At 41.2% G+C, this 14431-nt stretch overlaps 1 protein-coding gene across 10 annotated transcripts in view; it reads left to right on the top strand.

Annotated features, from left to right (window-relative positions):
* The window catches only part of DGCR2 (DiGeorge syndrome critical region gene 2), a 37503-nt gene that overhangs the window by 19591 nt on the left and 3481 nt on the right, over positions 1-14431 (top strand). For 3 of the 10 annotated variants that reach the window (XR_005840011.2, XM_040648028.2, XM_040648031.2), the window contains 7 exons: positions 2579-2701; positions 4746-4965; positions 5763-5857; positions 8015-8191; positions 9137-9340; positions 13186-13338; positions 14015-14251. Coding sequence is in view for 8 of the 10 variants with exons in the window: in XM_040648028.2 (XP_040503962.1) it covers positions 2579-2701; positions 4746-4965; positions 5763-5857; positions 8015-8191; positions 9137-9340; positions 13186-13338; positions 14015-14251 (1209 nt within the window). In the remaining 2 variants the exon portion in view is untranslated. Of the gene's footprint in view, positions 1-2578; positions 2702-3559; positions 3595-4745; positions 4966-5762; positions 5858-8014; positions 8192-9136; positions 9341-13185; positions 13339-14014; positions 14252-14431 lie in introns of those variants that run through there. The other 7 variants (XR_006931536.1, NM_001389580.2, XM_046901157.1 and 4 more) reach the window with 4 other exon arrangements.

The raw sequence follows: 14431 nt of genomic DNA on the forward strand, positions 1-14431 counted from the left end.
AATATTAACTGTGCACATAAGCACTAAAAATGCGTGTTTTCCTTTTTCAAACACTGATGAAACATAGGCTGTGGTCTTCTGGCTTAGGCTGTTATCTGAAAGCTCAGCTCGTGGCACTATTCCTTCTAAAGATATAAATATTTTTAATAAAGGAGACAGGAACAGCAGAGCACACAAAATGGTGCTGTTGTGTATTTCAACAGCACAATAGCAAACCAGTCCAATTACACCTTCGCCATCTGAATCTGCAACTGCTTTTCAAGACAGCTGAGTAATTTGCAGGCTTGTTAGCGTGGTCTTTCTTTATTGCCCTGGAAAAACTTGTCATCTTGCTTTTCTCAGAGACAGGAAATTCAGGTCAAATAGGAGCAATTTTATATTTGAAGAGCTCCAAATTATTAAGCAGCTGACAGTGCTGGGCATGAAGGAGGACTTGTGGTGCCATGTGCCTCCAGAGCTCTGCCTTGTTTCAGTGGCTGGGCTGCTGGCACAGGCACATCGTGTTAGCAAGCACTGGGGAAGGAGCCATGCTCTCCTTCTTGGCTTATGTTTGAGCTCACTTTGTGTGAGCCGTGGAGCTATTTTTCAAGGCATCTGCCATAAATTGTGTCAGTTTAAGATGTTAACCCAAGTAACCCTTTCTTAATCTTGCATATTAAAACCTATGAACTCCTCTTTTATTCCTGGCGGAGTTAAATTGTTAAGTACTTGTGGGCGTTCTGTTTAGCTGTGAAGGGTCAGCCATATGGTGTTGCATCTGCTCACACTTCAGAAAGGGGACTAATGCTTCTTGTGTTTGGTTCTTTTGCTTTACATGTTACCATTTAATGCCATGGGAAAATAGGGCTTCCCATGCTGAGCTCGGTTCATCTTCGATACAGCGCTCTCCATTAATTATATTAAGACTTTAAAAATAATGTTAATTAAAGATTTGCTTTTTTAATGTCTTAGTATCACTTTGAAGATCATAATGTTTCAGCAGCAGTGTTTACTGGGATTAACAGCAGTCCAATCCTAAAACTAAAAATAGATTGGCCTTTAATAAAAATAATCAGCGGTCCGCATTGTTGAATTACTTTACCATTTTGTGCCCTTTGAAGTGTATGCTAACTGAATTTCTTGGCTCTAACTCCTTTCCTCTGATAAATAGTATGTTCTAATATTGAATATTGGGATTACAACTTTATTCCTCTAAGGCCGTGTGAGTTCATTACACACAGCCATTTCTTAACGGGTGATCTCCATGGACATGTAATTCCTTGGGTAACGTGATAATCAAATATCCCTTGCTTATCCCATTAACATGGGGAAAACTCAGTGTGCTGGTGCCAGATGATTGCAAAGCTACTCTGCTCTTCCGAGGTTCTCATCAGCAGTTTGTCCCAAGGAGTAGATTGTCTGATGGTGGATCTTCTCGAGGTCTGTCCCCTGGGTAACACAACAAGCAGCCTCCAGCTGTGTTTAAATTACCAGCAAATTGCTGTGGATCTCCTGCTATTTAAAGTTTGAAAGGAGAAAGTTTGATTCGTGTACTTCTGAATATATTTCAAACAGATAAGCCTGTTAAAGAAGTCTATGTTGCTGCTTTGTATTTGGGACCGTAGCTGGGTACATAGAGCTAATCAGCTTTAAAAGGAAGTAAGCTGATTCTTTTTATAAGAAATATGTCTGCACGGCTCTTTGTGCTGTTCCATTAGCTCAAATAGCAGCTGGTGGTATTAGGTGACATAAAAGTAGATATTTCAATGCCTGCATCCTCAGATTCTTCATTTTTCTGTTTTTGGGTTAATTCCTTATTTCCACGTGAAACTTTGTGTTCATCTCAGACTTTCTTAAAGGCTTCTCCCCCCACCCTTCCAGTCATACTACCTATGGACTTGCTAGTTTTGCTGGCTGAGGCAGTGGCAGCACCTGACCCACGTGCTCATCTGCTCCTGGAATGCCCCAGTCCCCTTTGTGGAATTACAGCTTGCATGGCTGAGCTCCCGAGTCCACTTGTCTCATGCACCCGTTCACAAGCCCTGACACCCAGGTTAGGGCCTATGCACTTCTTGTTTCAGAAATGATGAGCAAACATTTGCTTTAGAAGCTTGAGAAGGAATGAAACACCTTGTTCTTCTGGCTGAGGAGAGATGTCCTTTCCTGATTCTAATTTTGTCCTAGATCTCAGAAAACGTGTTGGAAAATACATTGAAAAAGCTGTCTATGTCTTTGAGTGCACAGCTGGAGAGAGGGGAATTCTGCAAATAAGAGCAGACAAAATACATGGGGAATGGTGCATTTGCTGCAGCAACCTAAAGGACAAGTGTGAAGATTTGTGCAAAACTGCAGTTGCTGAAAATCTGCCAAAATATTTATCTTTGCAGGACTCATGTAATGTAGTGTTGGTTCTTTTCAACTGTAAGTATTTCAGTTATGTCCCTTGTGAAATGGCCAGGCTGAGAGATCTATCATCTTTGCTTATCTACCTGTTATTATCATATCTGTCTTGAATTAAAACCCAGAGAAAGCTTAGTAAAATCAGCTCTGCTTTGTGTTCCATCTTTCAGTGGTACTGACTGTTCCTTCTTGTCTTTAGGATTGACAGGGGACCAGCGCACTTACCATGGGAAGGAGAATGTGGACTCCAGGCATAATCGAGGGAGAGGAGAGACGACCCGCTTTCACACCGTCAATGTGGCACAGCCTGTCCGATTTAGCAGTAAGTTGCAGCCTGGGAAATCTGGCCCATCTTTCTGCTAATTAGTTTAACAACTCAGACTAATTTTTCTTAAAAGAAAATTAATAGGTTTTCTCTTGCATAGGTTTTTGACCAATTTTAGTTCACGTTCAGTACTTTGGAAGGGTTTTGTACATTTCATTTATATGTGTGCTGTTAGAATGCATGGTTTATATAGCAGACTGATAGATGCAAAGTACTCAGCTTCCTCTATAGTCTTTTGTGCAACAGGAAGCCAGAATCAATTGCTTTTGATTGAAGTCATTTTGACAATATTTTTACATAAACTAAGTACATCTCAGATGTTGTGAGTTTCATAGCCTTTTTAAGAGGAGTAATATTCTTGAGGAAGGGAGGAGCTTGAGGAAATTCTTCACTTGCATCTCTGAAAAGAAGTTCTGTCAAGGAGGAATGTGGTGCCTGACTAGGTTTCTCCATCTAACTTCCATGTATCAGTTGGGAATCTTTCAAAATACCACTCCAATAACATCCTGCCCTCTTTCCTGCAGCACTGCTAGTGCTGCTGCCTGCATCTTGGTACTAGCTTTATCTATATACTTAGAAATTTTCTGCAACTGTCCTTCTCACTAATGATAGCTCAGTAACTGATGTCTCCGAATCTCTTCAGGCTCCAAACATCTTAAGTCTCTCTTGCTTCTTTCTCTTATCTTGTTCTCTTTGTGCTCCATGGATCATGGGAGTGAGATAGCATTGATTAGCTTTGGAGGAATGGATGGGGCAGGCTAAGAAGGGAGCATGCAGAGAAGAAGGCATGGCAGGATTCTGGAGAAGTCAGGTGATTAACAAAAGTAAAAACTCATCTCTTTGTTGATTTTTTAGGATGGGGGAAGAAGAGGAGAAGCTTATTAAGATAGGTATTTTGTTCTGTTGTGGATTCCAATAGCTAACTTGTTAGTCGCATTTGTGGAGAACAATAAAGCAATTTAGAAACTGATACAGCAATATCTAAAATGTTCTGCAGTTTGATTAATATTGTATTCAGTTCAGTCCTAGTGGCATAACCAGTAGATCTTCAACAATCCCATTGCTTCTTAAATAGAACTGGAGACTGAGGAAGGACACTTAAAGGGATTCAAGTCTAAATGTGTGTCATTATTTGGTGATAAAGATCACAGTTTCTGAAGGGAGTCCTTAAGCTTGCAATAAACATGAACCAGTTTGTGAATTTAAAGTACCTTACTTAGGAGTCTTGCAATATTAATACTGCAAATGCAAGTTCTAATATCGTATTTCATGTCTATTTTGAATTTCATCAGCTTGCCTCTGTGATTTTATTAGTTAACCATCACCTCCAAGAATGCCAGCCATAAAAAGCCCATGGGTCTGTCTCATCTGCAAATGCCTTAAGGCTTTTGTTGCATATTACCTTCTGAGAGAATTGAGAGAAAGCAGAGACAGCAGTTCCTACCATCACCTACTTGATTCCTAAAGATCCACTTTGCAGTGACAGTTTTCAAGGCAAACAACCATTGCCCCAGAACCCCCATCATCTTCAGTGGTAGACTGAGCTGAAGTAGGTGAATTCTACTCAGGCTGTTCTTTAAAAGAATGCTGAAAACTTCAAAGCAAGCTGGGCTCATTGCTAAACCACCTAACAGAAAGATGCAGTCATCAAGTTAGCTACCTCTGGTTTATGCTTCCTGCTTCTTGCTGCTTGTTTTGACTTGGATTGGTCCAACTGATTGGATTTTTAAAGCAGTTCAGGGAAAAGCTTCCTTAGTAGATCATCAGTCTTAATTAAAGAATTTAAAGGCTGTGGCAGTGCAATGAAACATCACTAGGAGTTTTTCAGTCCATTTAAGAGGAATCCCAATATGAAAAGTATGAGTAAAGGAAGTCTCCCATGATCTGTAGTGCGTGCATCTCCTACTGGTGAGGTAAAGTATGGACAATATGTTGGGTATAGACATGCAAGTGATTACGCATTGTATTGTCATGAACTGATCAGGGTGTATTACCATGAAGATCCTAATTTGGGGGGAATGCTTTCCCTTCTATTCTTCATGTTTCCTAGGAAAGTGCCCAACAGGGTGGCATCACTACGAGGGCACAGCCAGCTGTTACAGAGTCTATTTAAATGGGGAGAACTACTGGGACGCCGTGCAGACATGTCAGCGGGTGAACGGATCCCTCGCCACCTTCACTGCAGACCAGGAGCTGAGGTTTATCCTGGCACAGGAGTGGGACTTGGAAGAAAAGACATTTGTCAGGAAGGACCAACGTAGGTGAGTGTGAAGAAAGGAGCAGTGATCTCACATGAGAACAGTTTCTGTGGGGTATAATTGCTGGTAGTTAGGTTTGTCTAGCAAATCGAATAGTAGCATTGATTTCAGGTTAATAACCCTGGAAGAGCATGCTGAGAGATGGCAGTGGCCATCTCTGGGTTTTGTGTTTTAAATAACGTTAGCAGATTAATAGGCTACAATTCACCATAGTCTTTCTTTTTTCAGGCTGTCTCAGCACCATGTTAGTAATCTTGAACCACCACAGAGAAGATGAATTTTACAGTGATTTACTGCTGCACTGCACTGTACAGAAATAACATTTCTTTAAAATTGTCAACACAGTTTTTGTTTCTGTTAGGTACCAGTATTTCTGACAAAGACTACAGGTTTGAGATGAGAATGACATAAAATGCCATTCTGAGTTGTAAGGACTGTGCTTTGGTGACTGAGGATATTTCATTCTGTTATTTCACAGCAAACCATTTATTTATATGTTTTTTGCCTGTGGGTGTTTTTGGGTTCAAGATACTACAGTGCTGTCGTAACGACAGAATAGCGTGTTGCTTATGTATGGAAATTGAATGCATCGTGAGCTATTTGAGAACATGGAAAACTTTCAGGTGCCTTTATTCCTCAATGTTAACTCTTTTTACTTTGCAAATTTACGGGCTGAAATTTTAAGGAAGAGATCATCAGAATGTTTTCAAAGTTAATTTTTAAGCCTGAAGGTATCATTAGGTTCCGTGTAGTGTTTTTGAATTTCTCAGTATGTTTTCTGGCTTGTATCTTTAGAATAGAATTCCATTTTTTTATAGGTTCTGGGTTGGATACCAATATGTAATCACCAACCGAAATCACTCTCTAGAAGGTCACTGGGAAGTAGCTTACAAAGGTAAGCCTCTACAATTATTACTGAGCTGAATGGTTCACGGAAGCTATCTTAAAGCATGGATGTTTTCTGCAGGCACGGCATCATCTCTTTTACTGATGGTGTTGAAATGCTGTAGAGGGAACTGCTTTGCTTTACAGTATCGAAACAGAAGTGTTTAATACTGGTTGACCTTTTTCAGTTGCAAAAGAAGCAGCCCCCACTGCTGCAAATGCAAATATATGTCTTTATACCTTTTATTTTTAATTAAGTCAGTTAAGTGATTAGTCTATCTCAAAGTCGTTATATGAACTCTTATAGCAGAATTGAATGTTCAACTGCTGTGCTGGTATAGGTCATGGAAAAAGGAAAATGAAAAAACAGTATTTGAAGCATCAGCACTGTGAACTCCAGGATAGCGTTTGAAGACTGATCAGAGTCATTTTCTTCTCATATACAACTTCCACTAATGAAAAATCTGCAAGAATAACTGTCCATTATCATTATGTACAGATACATAATTATGAGCAGAATTCTGGAAACCAGTTGGATGTTGAAAAATACTTTTGATGCACGAGGGGTAGTTGAACCCTGCATAGCTTGCCAGTGATGATGCTGTTTCACTGTGCTGCTGTGCACAAAAGTATTGATTTCTTTTGTCATTTACCTAAAAGGATTTGATTGAATATTCAGAGGAAACTGCTCCTCCTCGTGCAGGCAAGAACATTTTTGTTAGTTCCTTCAAATAAAGCACATAAAGGTGCCTTTCAACATCAGAGAGACGGCAGAGGGAGGTTCCAACTTTTTTCTCTAAAGGGTTAGTGATTCCTAGTCTGGACAAAACTGCTTATACAGGTAGGCTTCGCCTATGAACTCCTAGAAAAAAACTGCTTCTCCTTAAAAGGACCTTCCTTTGCTCTTCAGAACGTTGACTGCACTGCCATCTGCTGACCAAGTGTTTATGACCAGGGAGACACTAGTTACAGAAAATCATGATACCTGTTTGTATTATAAGTTGTATTTAGCTTGATACAGTATATAAATTTAAACTCTTTCAGTGCCATTTAGTCTTTTGCTTGCAAGTCAATTATTTACTAAAATAATACCTATATGAAATAAAGCACATAGTAGTGTTTAGTAGCTTCTGAAAGGTTTTACTTAAGTTCCCTTGAGTTGGACTTGTAGTAAGGCAGTGAATTCCCAGTATCTGCTTCAAAAGTGATTTAGGGTTCTGTAGCTTGAAAATTTTAATCCACTCTTGGGAAATATGGAACTTAAACCCTCAAAAAAATGATGGGGAACCTAATTGCATTAAAAGTCATCTGACTAAATGTTGGAAAAGACCATCACATGATGTAACTGCCTAATTGAGCAACTGCAGGAGCTGAAGTCAATATTTAAGCACACAGATTTGGAAAGGAGGCTTCTGCAGACTTATCGTATAGACTAATTTTCACAATTCTATCTTGGTCTCACCTGAATCTCTGCAACTTTGAATACCAATTCATTTAGCAGTAAGTAACCAGTTAATGTAACAGTAAGACACTGATCAGAAGCCAAATTTTTAAAGTTGTACAATGCCCTTAGAACATTTCTCACACCCTGGTGAGGGAGAAATAACTTCATGCTAAGTCCCCACTCTTTTGAAGACATCTCAGTGCAGTCTTTTAACACTTGCATGGGTTGGAAGGACCAGGCAGCACATACCTCCATGCAGCAGCATCACAGCTGTGTTCTTTGTTTAGCTCTGTTCAGCACTGCACTCTGAATGAGCAGCATGGGGTATGGGTACAAGATTGGTGTGGGTTCTTGCTTCATGAGCATTTGTGCAGACCTTAAGGTGTACTGATCCCTGCTCAGTTTCCCCTTAGAAGATCCAAACTGGCAGGCAAACCCCATGGGACTCTGGAGAGAGGCATTTGTAGAGATAACAGAACATCACTCCTATCACTGCAGAATGGCAAAATTGCATGGCTCTTTGAAAACAGCAGCCTCGTCTGTGTGAGTCACCCCTTCCCTCCCCACTCTTTGCCTTCCCCCGGAGGAGTGCTGCTAATGGAAGCTAAAGCTGAGGACAGTAGCCCTCTAGAGCGTTGGTGTGCATGAAATGAGTGACATTACAGAGCCTTTCTGAAGCTTTGCTTACCCCCAGGCTGCTTATACCAATGCATCTTGTTCTAGGCTCTTCGGAAGTATTTTTACCCCCTGACCCTATCTTTGGTACGGCTATGTCTGAAAATGAAAACGTTCTTTGTGCCCAGCTTCAGTGTTTCCATTTTCCTACCCTTCGGCACCACGGTTTACACAGCTGGTATGCTGAAAACTGCTATGAGAAATCGTCATTCCTCTGCAAAAGGAGTAAGTTGGTTTTAGTTTAGTGTTAATTGGCCCGTGTGCTTAAATATGCTTATAACAAATGTGGAGAAATCTGTTAGTTATCTTTTCTGCCTTTTGCCCAGTAAATTAAAAAGAAGGGGGGAAAAAAAAGATTTTATTTTAAATAGGGGCATCATAATGGGTGGTTGTCAGCCACAGCATAGTTTTTCATTAAGAAGTTACTGTTAAGCAGCTAGGATATGCTTTTTTTTATTAGTAAATATCACTCTTAAATTATCAGCATCACCTTAAAATGAATAAACACATTTATGGTTTATTTTTGAGTAAAGCAACTTCCAGTTGCTTCAGGCTATAAGATCCCAGAGCAGTCTGTGTTGCTGCTCTCTGGTTTTGGTGCTTCCCTTTTAAGTTTGTGGGAGGATTGGAAAGTGGGCTAAAGCCATCTGAACTTCCTTGCTGCGCAGGGATGAAGATGCAGCTAAGGCAGGGGAGTTAATTTTGCCTGGCTCCCTTTTTAGGCCTGACTTGTTGAGAGTGTCCTGCAGATTTGGTGCAGAGAAGATTCAGCTGTTGTAGGTACCAGGAGGGAGGCTGGGAGGAAGTTGCAGGAGACATGACATTGAAGCTTGTCCTTCTCAGACTGCTTGCTTTTCTCTGTGTCCTTAAGAGGACACCTGAAGGCGTGTCAATTCCATTAAATACTTAACATTCACTTTGTCAATTTTGAGCAGTAAATCACCCCTGCACATCTCCAGACATTCCATTTATCTTCCCCACTCTTTTAAAAGTTGCTTTAGTGCCAAAGTTTGGCTTTTAACTGATGATCTGCTTATGTTTACGAGTCATGTTTTGTAATAGATCAAACTGGACCTCTGGCAGGCTCACAGACACTTGGGTATTGATGTGCATTTCTTTTCTAGGCCAGACGTGTGTTGTTGTGGGTATTGATGTGCAATTCTGTTCTAGGCCAGACGTGCGTTGATATCAAGGACAACATTGTTGACGAAGGCTACTATTTCACTCCAAAAGGGGATGATCCCTGCTTGAGCTGCACGTGTCATAATGGTGAACCAGAAATGTGTGTGGCTGCTTTGTGCGAGCGGCCGCAGGGATGTCAGCAGTATCGCAAAGATCCTAAAGAGTGCTGCAAATTTACATGTTTAGACCCAGGTAAGGCTTTGCTGTGGTTTTATAAGTGAAATTCCTGCTCGTCTTGGTTGCCTTTGGGTATAGCTTTGAAGTTATACATCCTTCCAGTGCCTCCACGCTGCTGGGTACCATCCCCATCTGTGGAAAAATCCCAAATCATAGGATATGAAAAACTTCACTCTCTTGCTAGAAAATAATTAGTCATCCTTGATGCTACTTCAGGGAGAGCTTGTCTTCTCTATGGAGGTTGACAGTAGTGTGGATTTCTAGTGGAGCTTCTTGGTTGTTCATGATATTTAGCTGTCATGAAAGAAGACGACTTTTCTCTCGGGCATTAATTAAGTGTCTTTTTCTAGACACAAGCACTTGTACACATGGAAGTTTGAATGCAGGATTCACATAAGCAGCACAATTTTTAAATTACATTAATCATCAGGACATGCAACCTTACTTACTGGATTTGGCATCTCACTGTAGCTTCTCGTTCTGGATCAGTAAAGTCTTAGGAATACTGCTTTGTCAGTTGCCCTTTGGGGGTGTGGGTTTTGGGGTGTTACTTTTGTGAAAAGAAACTTGCAAAAAGGAAGTTATCTTATATAGCACTTACTGTGAAGGTACTCAAACCCTGGAACAGATTGGTTGTGGAGTCGTCATGTGGGGAGGCTATTCAAAGCTCTAATGGACACGGTCCTGAGCAGCCTGCTCCAACTTGGGCTGCTTGAGCAGGGCTTGGGCTAGATGGCCTCCAGAGAGTCCCTTCCAACCTCAGCCATTATGATTTCCTGGTATTCCAAAAGAACCTCTTCTTATCAGAGTCCTTTAAGAAACTATTGTTCAGATCCTTCCGTCATGGAAAACACAGGTCAAGTCTTTCTGTCACAAGCTTCTGTTTCAGTCATTACAAAAAAGGGGTGCTTATTGGCATCCACATTTACATTTGTTCTTGTCTGTGTCTGTCTGCACAAGTTGATGATTAAAGGCCACTGGCCCCTCCTTGCTGTCATTTACATCCATTCTGAAGGCTGAGTTTAACAGATGTTCCTAACTAGCATTGCAAGTTGGTTGAAGAAAGAGTGGGGAAAAAGCAGTAGTCTTCCTCCCACTCTTATCAGCAGAATTAAGATTGTCCTCGCTTTTTTTTTCTGTATTCAGGATCAGTGTCAGCAAAGCATCACCCAACAGACAGGATAAGATGACCTGGGATAACCTAGTGCCATATTCTTTAATCCCTGCTTGTGCTGTGGGTCTTAATTATTTCATGAATACTGATTTAAAGAGTGTATTTTGCCACATCCTTTCTGATCCTTAAACTCTTCTTCCTATACTGATGCTAAATAAGAGTGTTTCATTATGCTCTGAAGTGTTGGCTTTTTTGTTGGTTTATTTTTCTTAGTAACTCAATTTTTGACAGAAGCACCATCGAGCAGTTGTCTGACTTCCTCTGTAATAAATTTACTTCAACTAATGATAAGGACTGAAATTTTGAAATGAAGTATTTCAGTTTTCTTTCTGGATGTTTATAAATGACTATTCCAGCTGACAAAAATTAATGAATTACTTTCTTTCGTCAGCATGTATTTGTCTTTGTCCAGTTCTTACATATATCTTCTCTAAGCTTTGTTACAGAGGAAAGAAAGCTGTTTTACTAATCAACAGTAAGTGAATTAATCACCCAAGGAGAGACTGGGGGGAAATAAATCTTGCTGTTGAGTTGGCAGGTAATCAGCTCTTGTTGTGTGAGTGGGTGAGCAATGATTACAAGTGGATAAAGAATGTTATTCAAGTAGTTGATAGTAGGGGAATATTTCAGTGGTAGGAGTAAGCTGAGTAATCCCAGCTGTACTATCTTGAAAGATGCTTCTCATTTAGTTGGAGATAAATAGCACAGCAAAATCTTTTGTGTACGAACGCCGAAATTGAAGTCCATTGCCTCTTCTTGGATGTGAGGCTCTTGTTTGTAGAAACCTGCAACTTTCACTTGTGAAATAGTATCGAAAGAAGCAAAGTATTTGCAGGAGCTGCTGGTGCAGAAGCTTCTCTAGGACTAAACTGGTACGGTTACTGGATGCTGCTGCTGTCCTGAGTGTGAGACAGCCGTCATGGAATAATCTATTTCTGTGTATGTAGGTTGAAAACCTCAGTGATGACTTGTCTTGTTCTGTGCAAACTGGGTCTTGTCTCTTTTTTTTTATCTTAATCTAGGGCTTCATTTGACAATAGCTTACCCAGCCAAACAGGTTGAGGGGTAGGAGCTGTCAGAGGGTGTGAGCGGTATGGAAGAGGCCTGGACTCCCCAGAAGGTGCAGGATTTGCAGTTTCAGCTAGCCTGAAGAGGCAGTGCCAGGCTTTGTAGCCAAAAAATTGCATCACGCTTCACTGCATGTATGTTTTAAGTCATTTTATGTCAGGCAGCTGTTGGAACTAACTTAGGGTGGTCACAAAGTCAGCATTGCCATATAATGAAGGAGGAACAACCTCAGGTCTGTGCTGTTGGAGCTGGTGTGCTGATTGGTTGCTGCTGGTGTGTGATGGCATCACCTGAAGCCCTGACAGTGGGAGCTGCTACAAAACTCGACCATATTGAGGTTTCTTTGTGGCACAGCCAGGTTTGAGAGGGTGTTGTGTTGGTGTTTCGTGCGTAGTGTGCTATTAAATGAGATACCAGGGGCCAAGAATGTGTCAGGTGATAAATACCAACCTATTAAGCCTTATACTTCTAACAACGTGTAAGTATGGTGGATTTTTCTATTGCTAGCATATGTAGCAGATCAGTAGTTACAGGTTTTGTGAGGGTTTTAGTGTTCTTCTGTAAACAGTCTATGATAGAGCTTTGCTGCTGTCAGTACAAAGAGAAATACTATAGAGAAAGCTCTTGCAGCTGTGCTGGGTGCAAGAAAGGAGGGGGACTGGGACCTGGCCCTGTGGTGGCTGGGGACAGAGCTCATCCCTGCTGCAGTCGTGTTCCTCTATAATCCCAGCTGCTGAGCCACATCCAGCCTTGGTGCGCTTCTCATTCTGAGCTCTTTTAACAGAAAACTGTGCCAAGAGTCCAGTGCAGTCATTTCTGTCTGTTGTCTTTGTGTAGAGTGCTCGTGTTCTCGAGGGCTACTGAAGTGTGATTAGGTGAACTGTGAAATCTCTCCCATGCCTGACAGTGACAGATCAGTGATAATTTACTAGCAGCAGCTTTCCCAGTGTGGAATTGTTTAGCTAGGGTATAAGCTTGTGGATCTGTTTCATGTCCTGTCACTTGTTTTTTGTGGCTCTAGGAAAGTATCTAATTCCCGTTCATCTTAATCTCTTGAGTTTTTGAAAGATTGCTATCGTGTTGATTCATCTTCTGAAGGTATTTTTAGTTCTTATCATTTTGATAAGCGTGCTACCTACGGCGTATGCAATGTGAATGACTACCTCTTGGTGATAATGAAAATGTTTAGAGATCTTGTTGTAGGAAGGACAAAAGTTCAAGTGCTCTGAAGTTATGTAGGAATGCAGTGTAGGTGTGCCAGTTCTCAGGCCTTTCCCTTAGCTTCCAGGGTTGCTGTTTTCTTTAGTACAAGACCACCAGCCATGCCAGGGAGACAAGCTGATGCACAAAGCGCTGTTGGCCTCTTGCTTTTCCCTTTTTCAGATACTTGATGCCTTCAGCATTTTGTTGAGTAACGTATTTAGATGTTCTTGCAATAAGTAGATAAATCACCTAATGATTCATCATTTTTTTTTCCCATTTTTGAAATGTGGAGAAGTGTTAAATCAGGCTAATGAGCCTCCACTCTGCATTGCTCTCCGTTACTGACAAAAGAACATCAAGAAGAATGAGTCCTGAACATAAGTAACAGGCTTCCTTTTTATATTTTATGTAACAGATGGGAACAGTCTGTTTGACTCGATGGCTGGTGGGATGCGCCTCATAGTTAGCTGCATCTCATCCTTCCTCATCCTCTCCCTGCTGCTCTTCATGGTCCACCGGTTGCGCCAGAGGCGGAGAGAGCGCATAGAGTCTTTGATTGGAGCAAATTGTAAGTACCCTGTGTGACAATGGGCCTCAGTCTGTACCTGTGCGCAGTGTAAAGTTGCTTCAGGATGAAAAGAGAAGAGGAGATGGAAATCAGTGTGGAGAAAATCAGTGGAAATCTGGTTATAAATACTGGTCAACGCTGTACCCAAATGAATGGAGCTGTGTACTGGCTGCCTGAGTGGGTCATGGTTTGTGCAGTTTTTTACCACTCCTCATTTAAAGAAAAAGCAATGCTTATCTCACACCTGGTGGTTATTATTAAGTTGATATGTGGAAATGAGAAATGTCATGGTCTTGCTTGTCTTTGCCTGCGTGTGTGGTTTATTCAAACCTGCAGGTTTCTCACACTGGAGTAACTTTTTAGTCAGTAATGGAAGAGTTTATATTCAGTTTATATGCGGTCCAAATCTGAAGGATCTTTTGTGTGTGAATGATCTCTTTAATTGGAAGAGTTTAGATTTAGGTGGTGCAGGACAAGCAGTCTGGGAGCAGGTGGCCTTGGGCCTTGTTGTGTAACTGCAGTGAGCTGACCCACATGGGTTATTTAGGCTTTCTAGGTCTTCAGGAGACGTGAGTTCCTTGGCTGTGAAAAGTGGAAAAAGGTGATGATATGTCTTAACCTGAAAAAGAGAACACGGTTTTCAGCTCATTTCTTTCTTTATCTTCCCTTGAAATAGTGCACCACTTCAACTTGGGCCGCAGGATGCCTGGTTTTGATTATGGTCCAGATGGGTTTGGAACTGGCCTTACTCCACTACATCTTTCAGATGATGGGGAAGGTGGGGCATTTCACTTCCATGATCCACCACCACCCTATACTGCTTACAAGTATCCAGACATTCAACATCCAGATGACCCACCTCCTCCGTATGAGGCTTCTGTCAATCCAGACAGCATCCTTTGTTCCACTCCAGGTATGTGGGCAGTAACTAGGTGATTTTCTTTTTTTTTAAGCAATCTGTAATAATGTATTTTAGTAGTGCTGGTGGGAGGGTATTTTACTATACTATCTCCTGTTTCCACGATGGAAGAGGTGTGAGTTAGAAGTATCATTTGGCTTGTTTGTTTCTTTTCTCTGGGAAATGTGGATCACC

The sequence above is a fragment of the Gallus gallus genome, chromosome 15 (genome assembly GCF_016699485.2).
Source record: "Gallus gallus isolate bGalGal1 chromosome 15, bGalGal1.mat.broiler.GRCg7b, whole genome shotgun sequence".
NCBI lineage: Eukaryota > Metazoa > Chordata > Aves > Galliformes > Phasianidae > Gallus > Gallus gallus.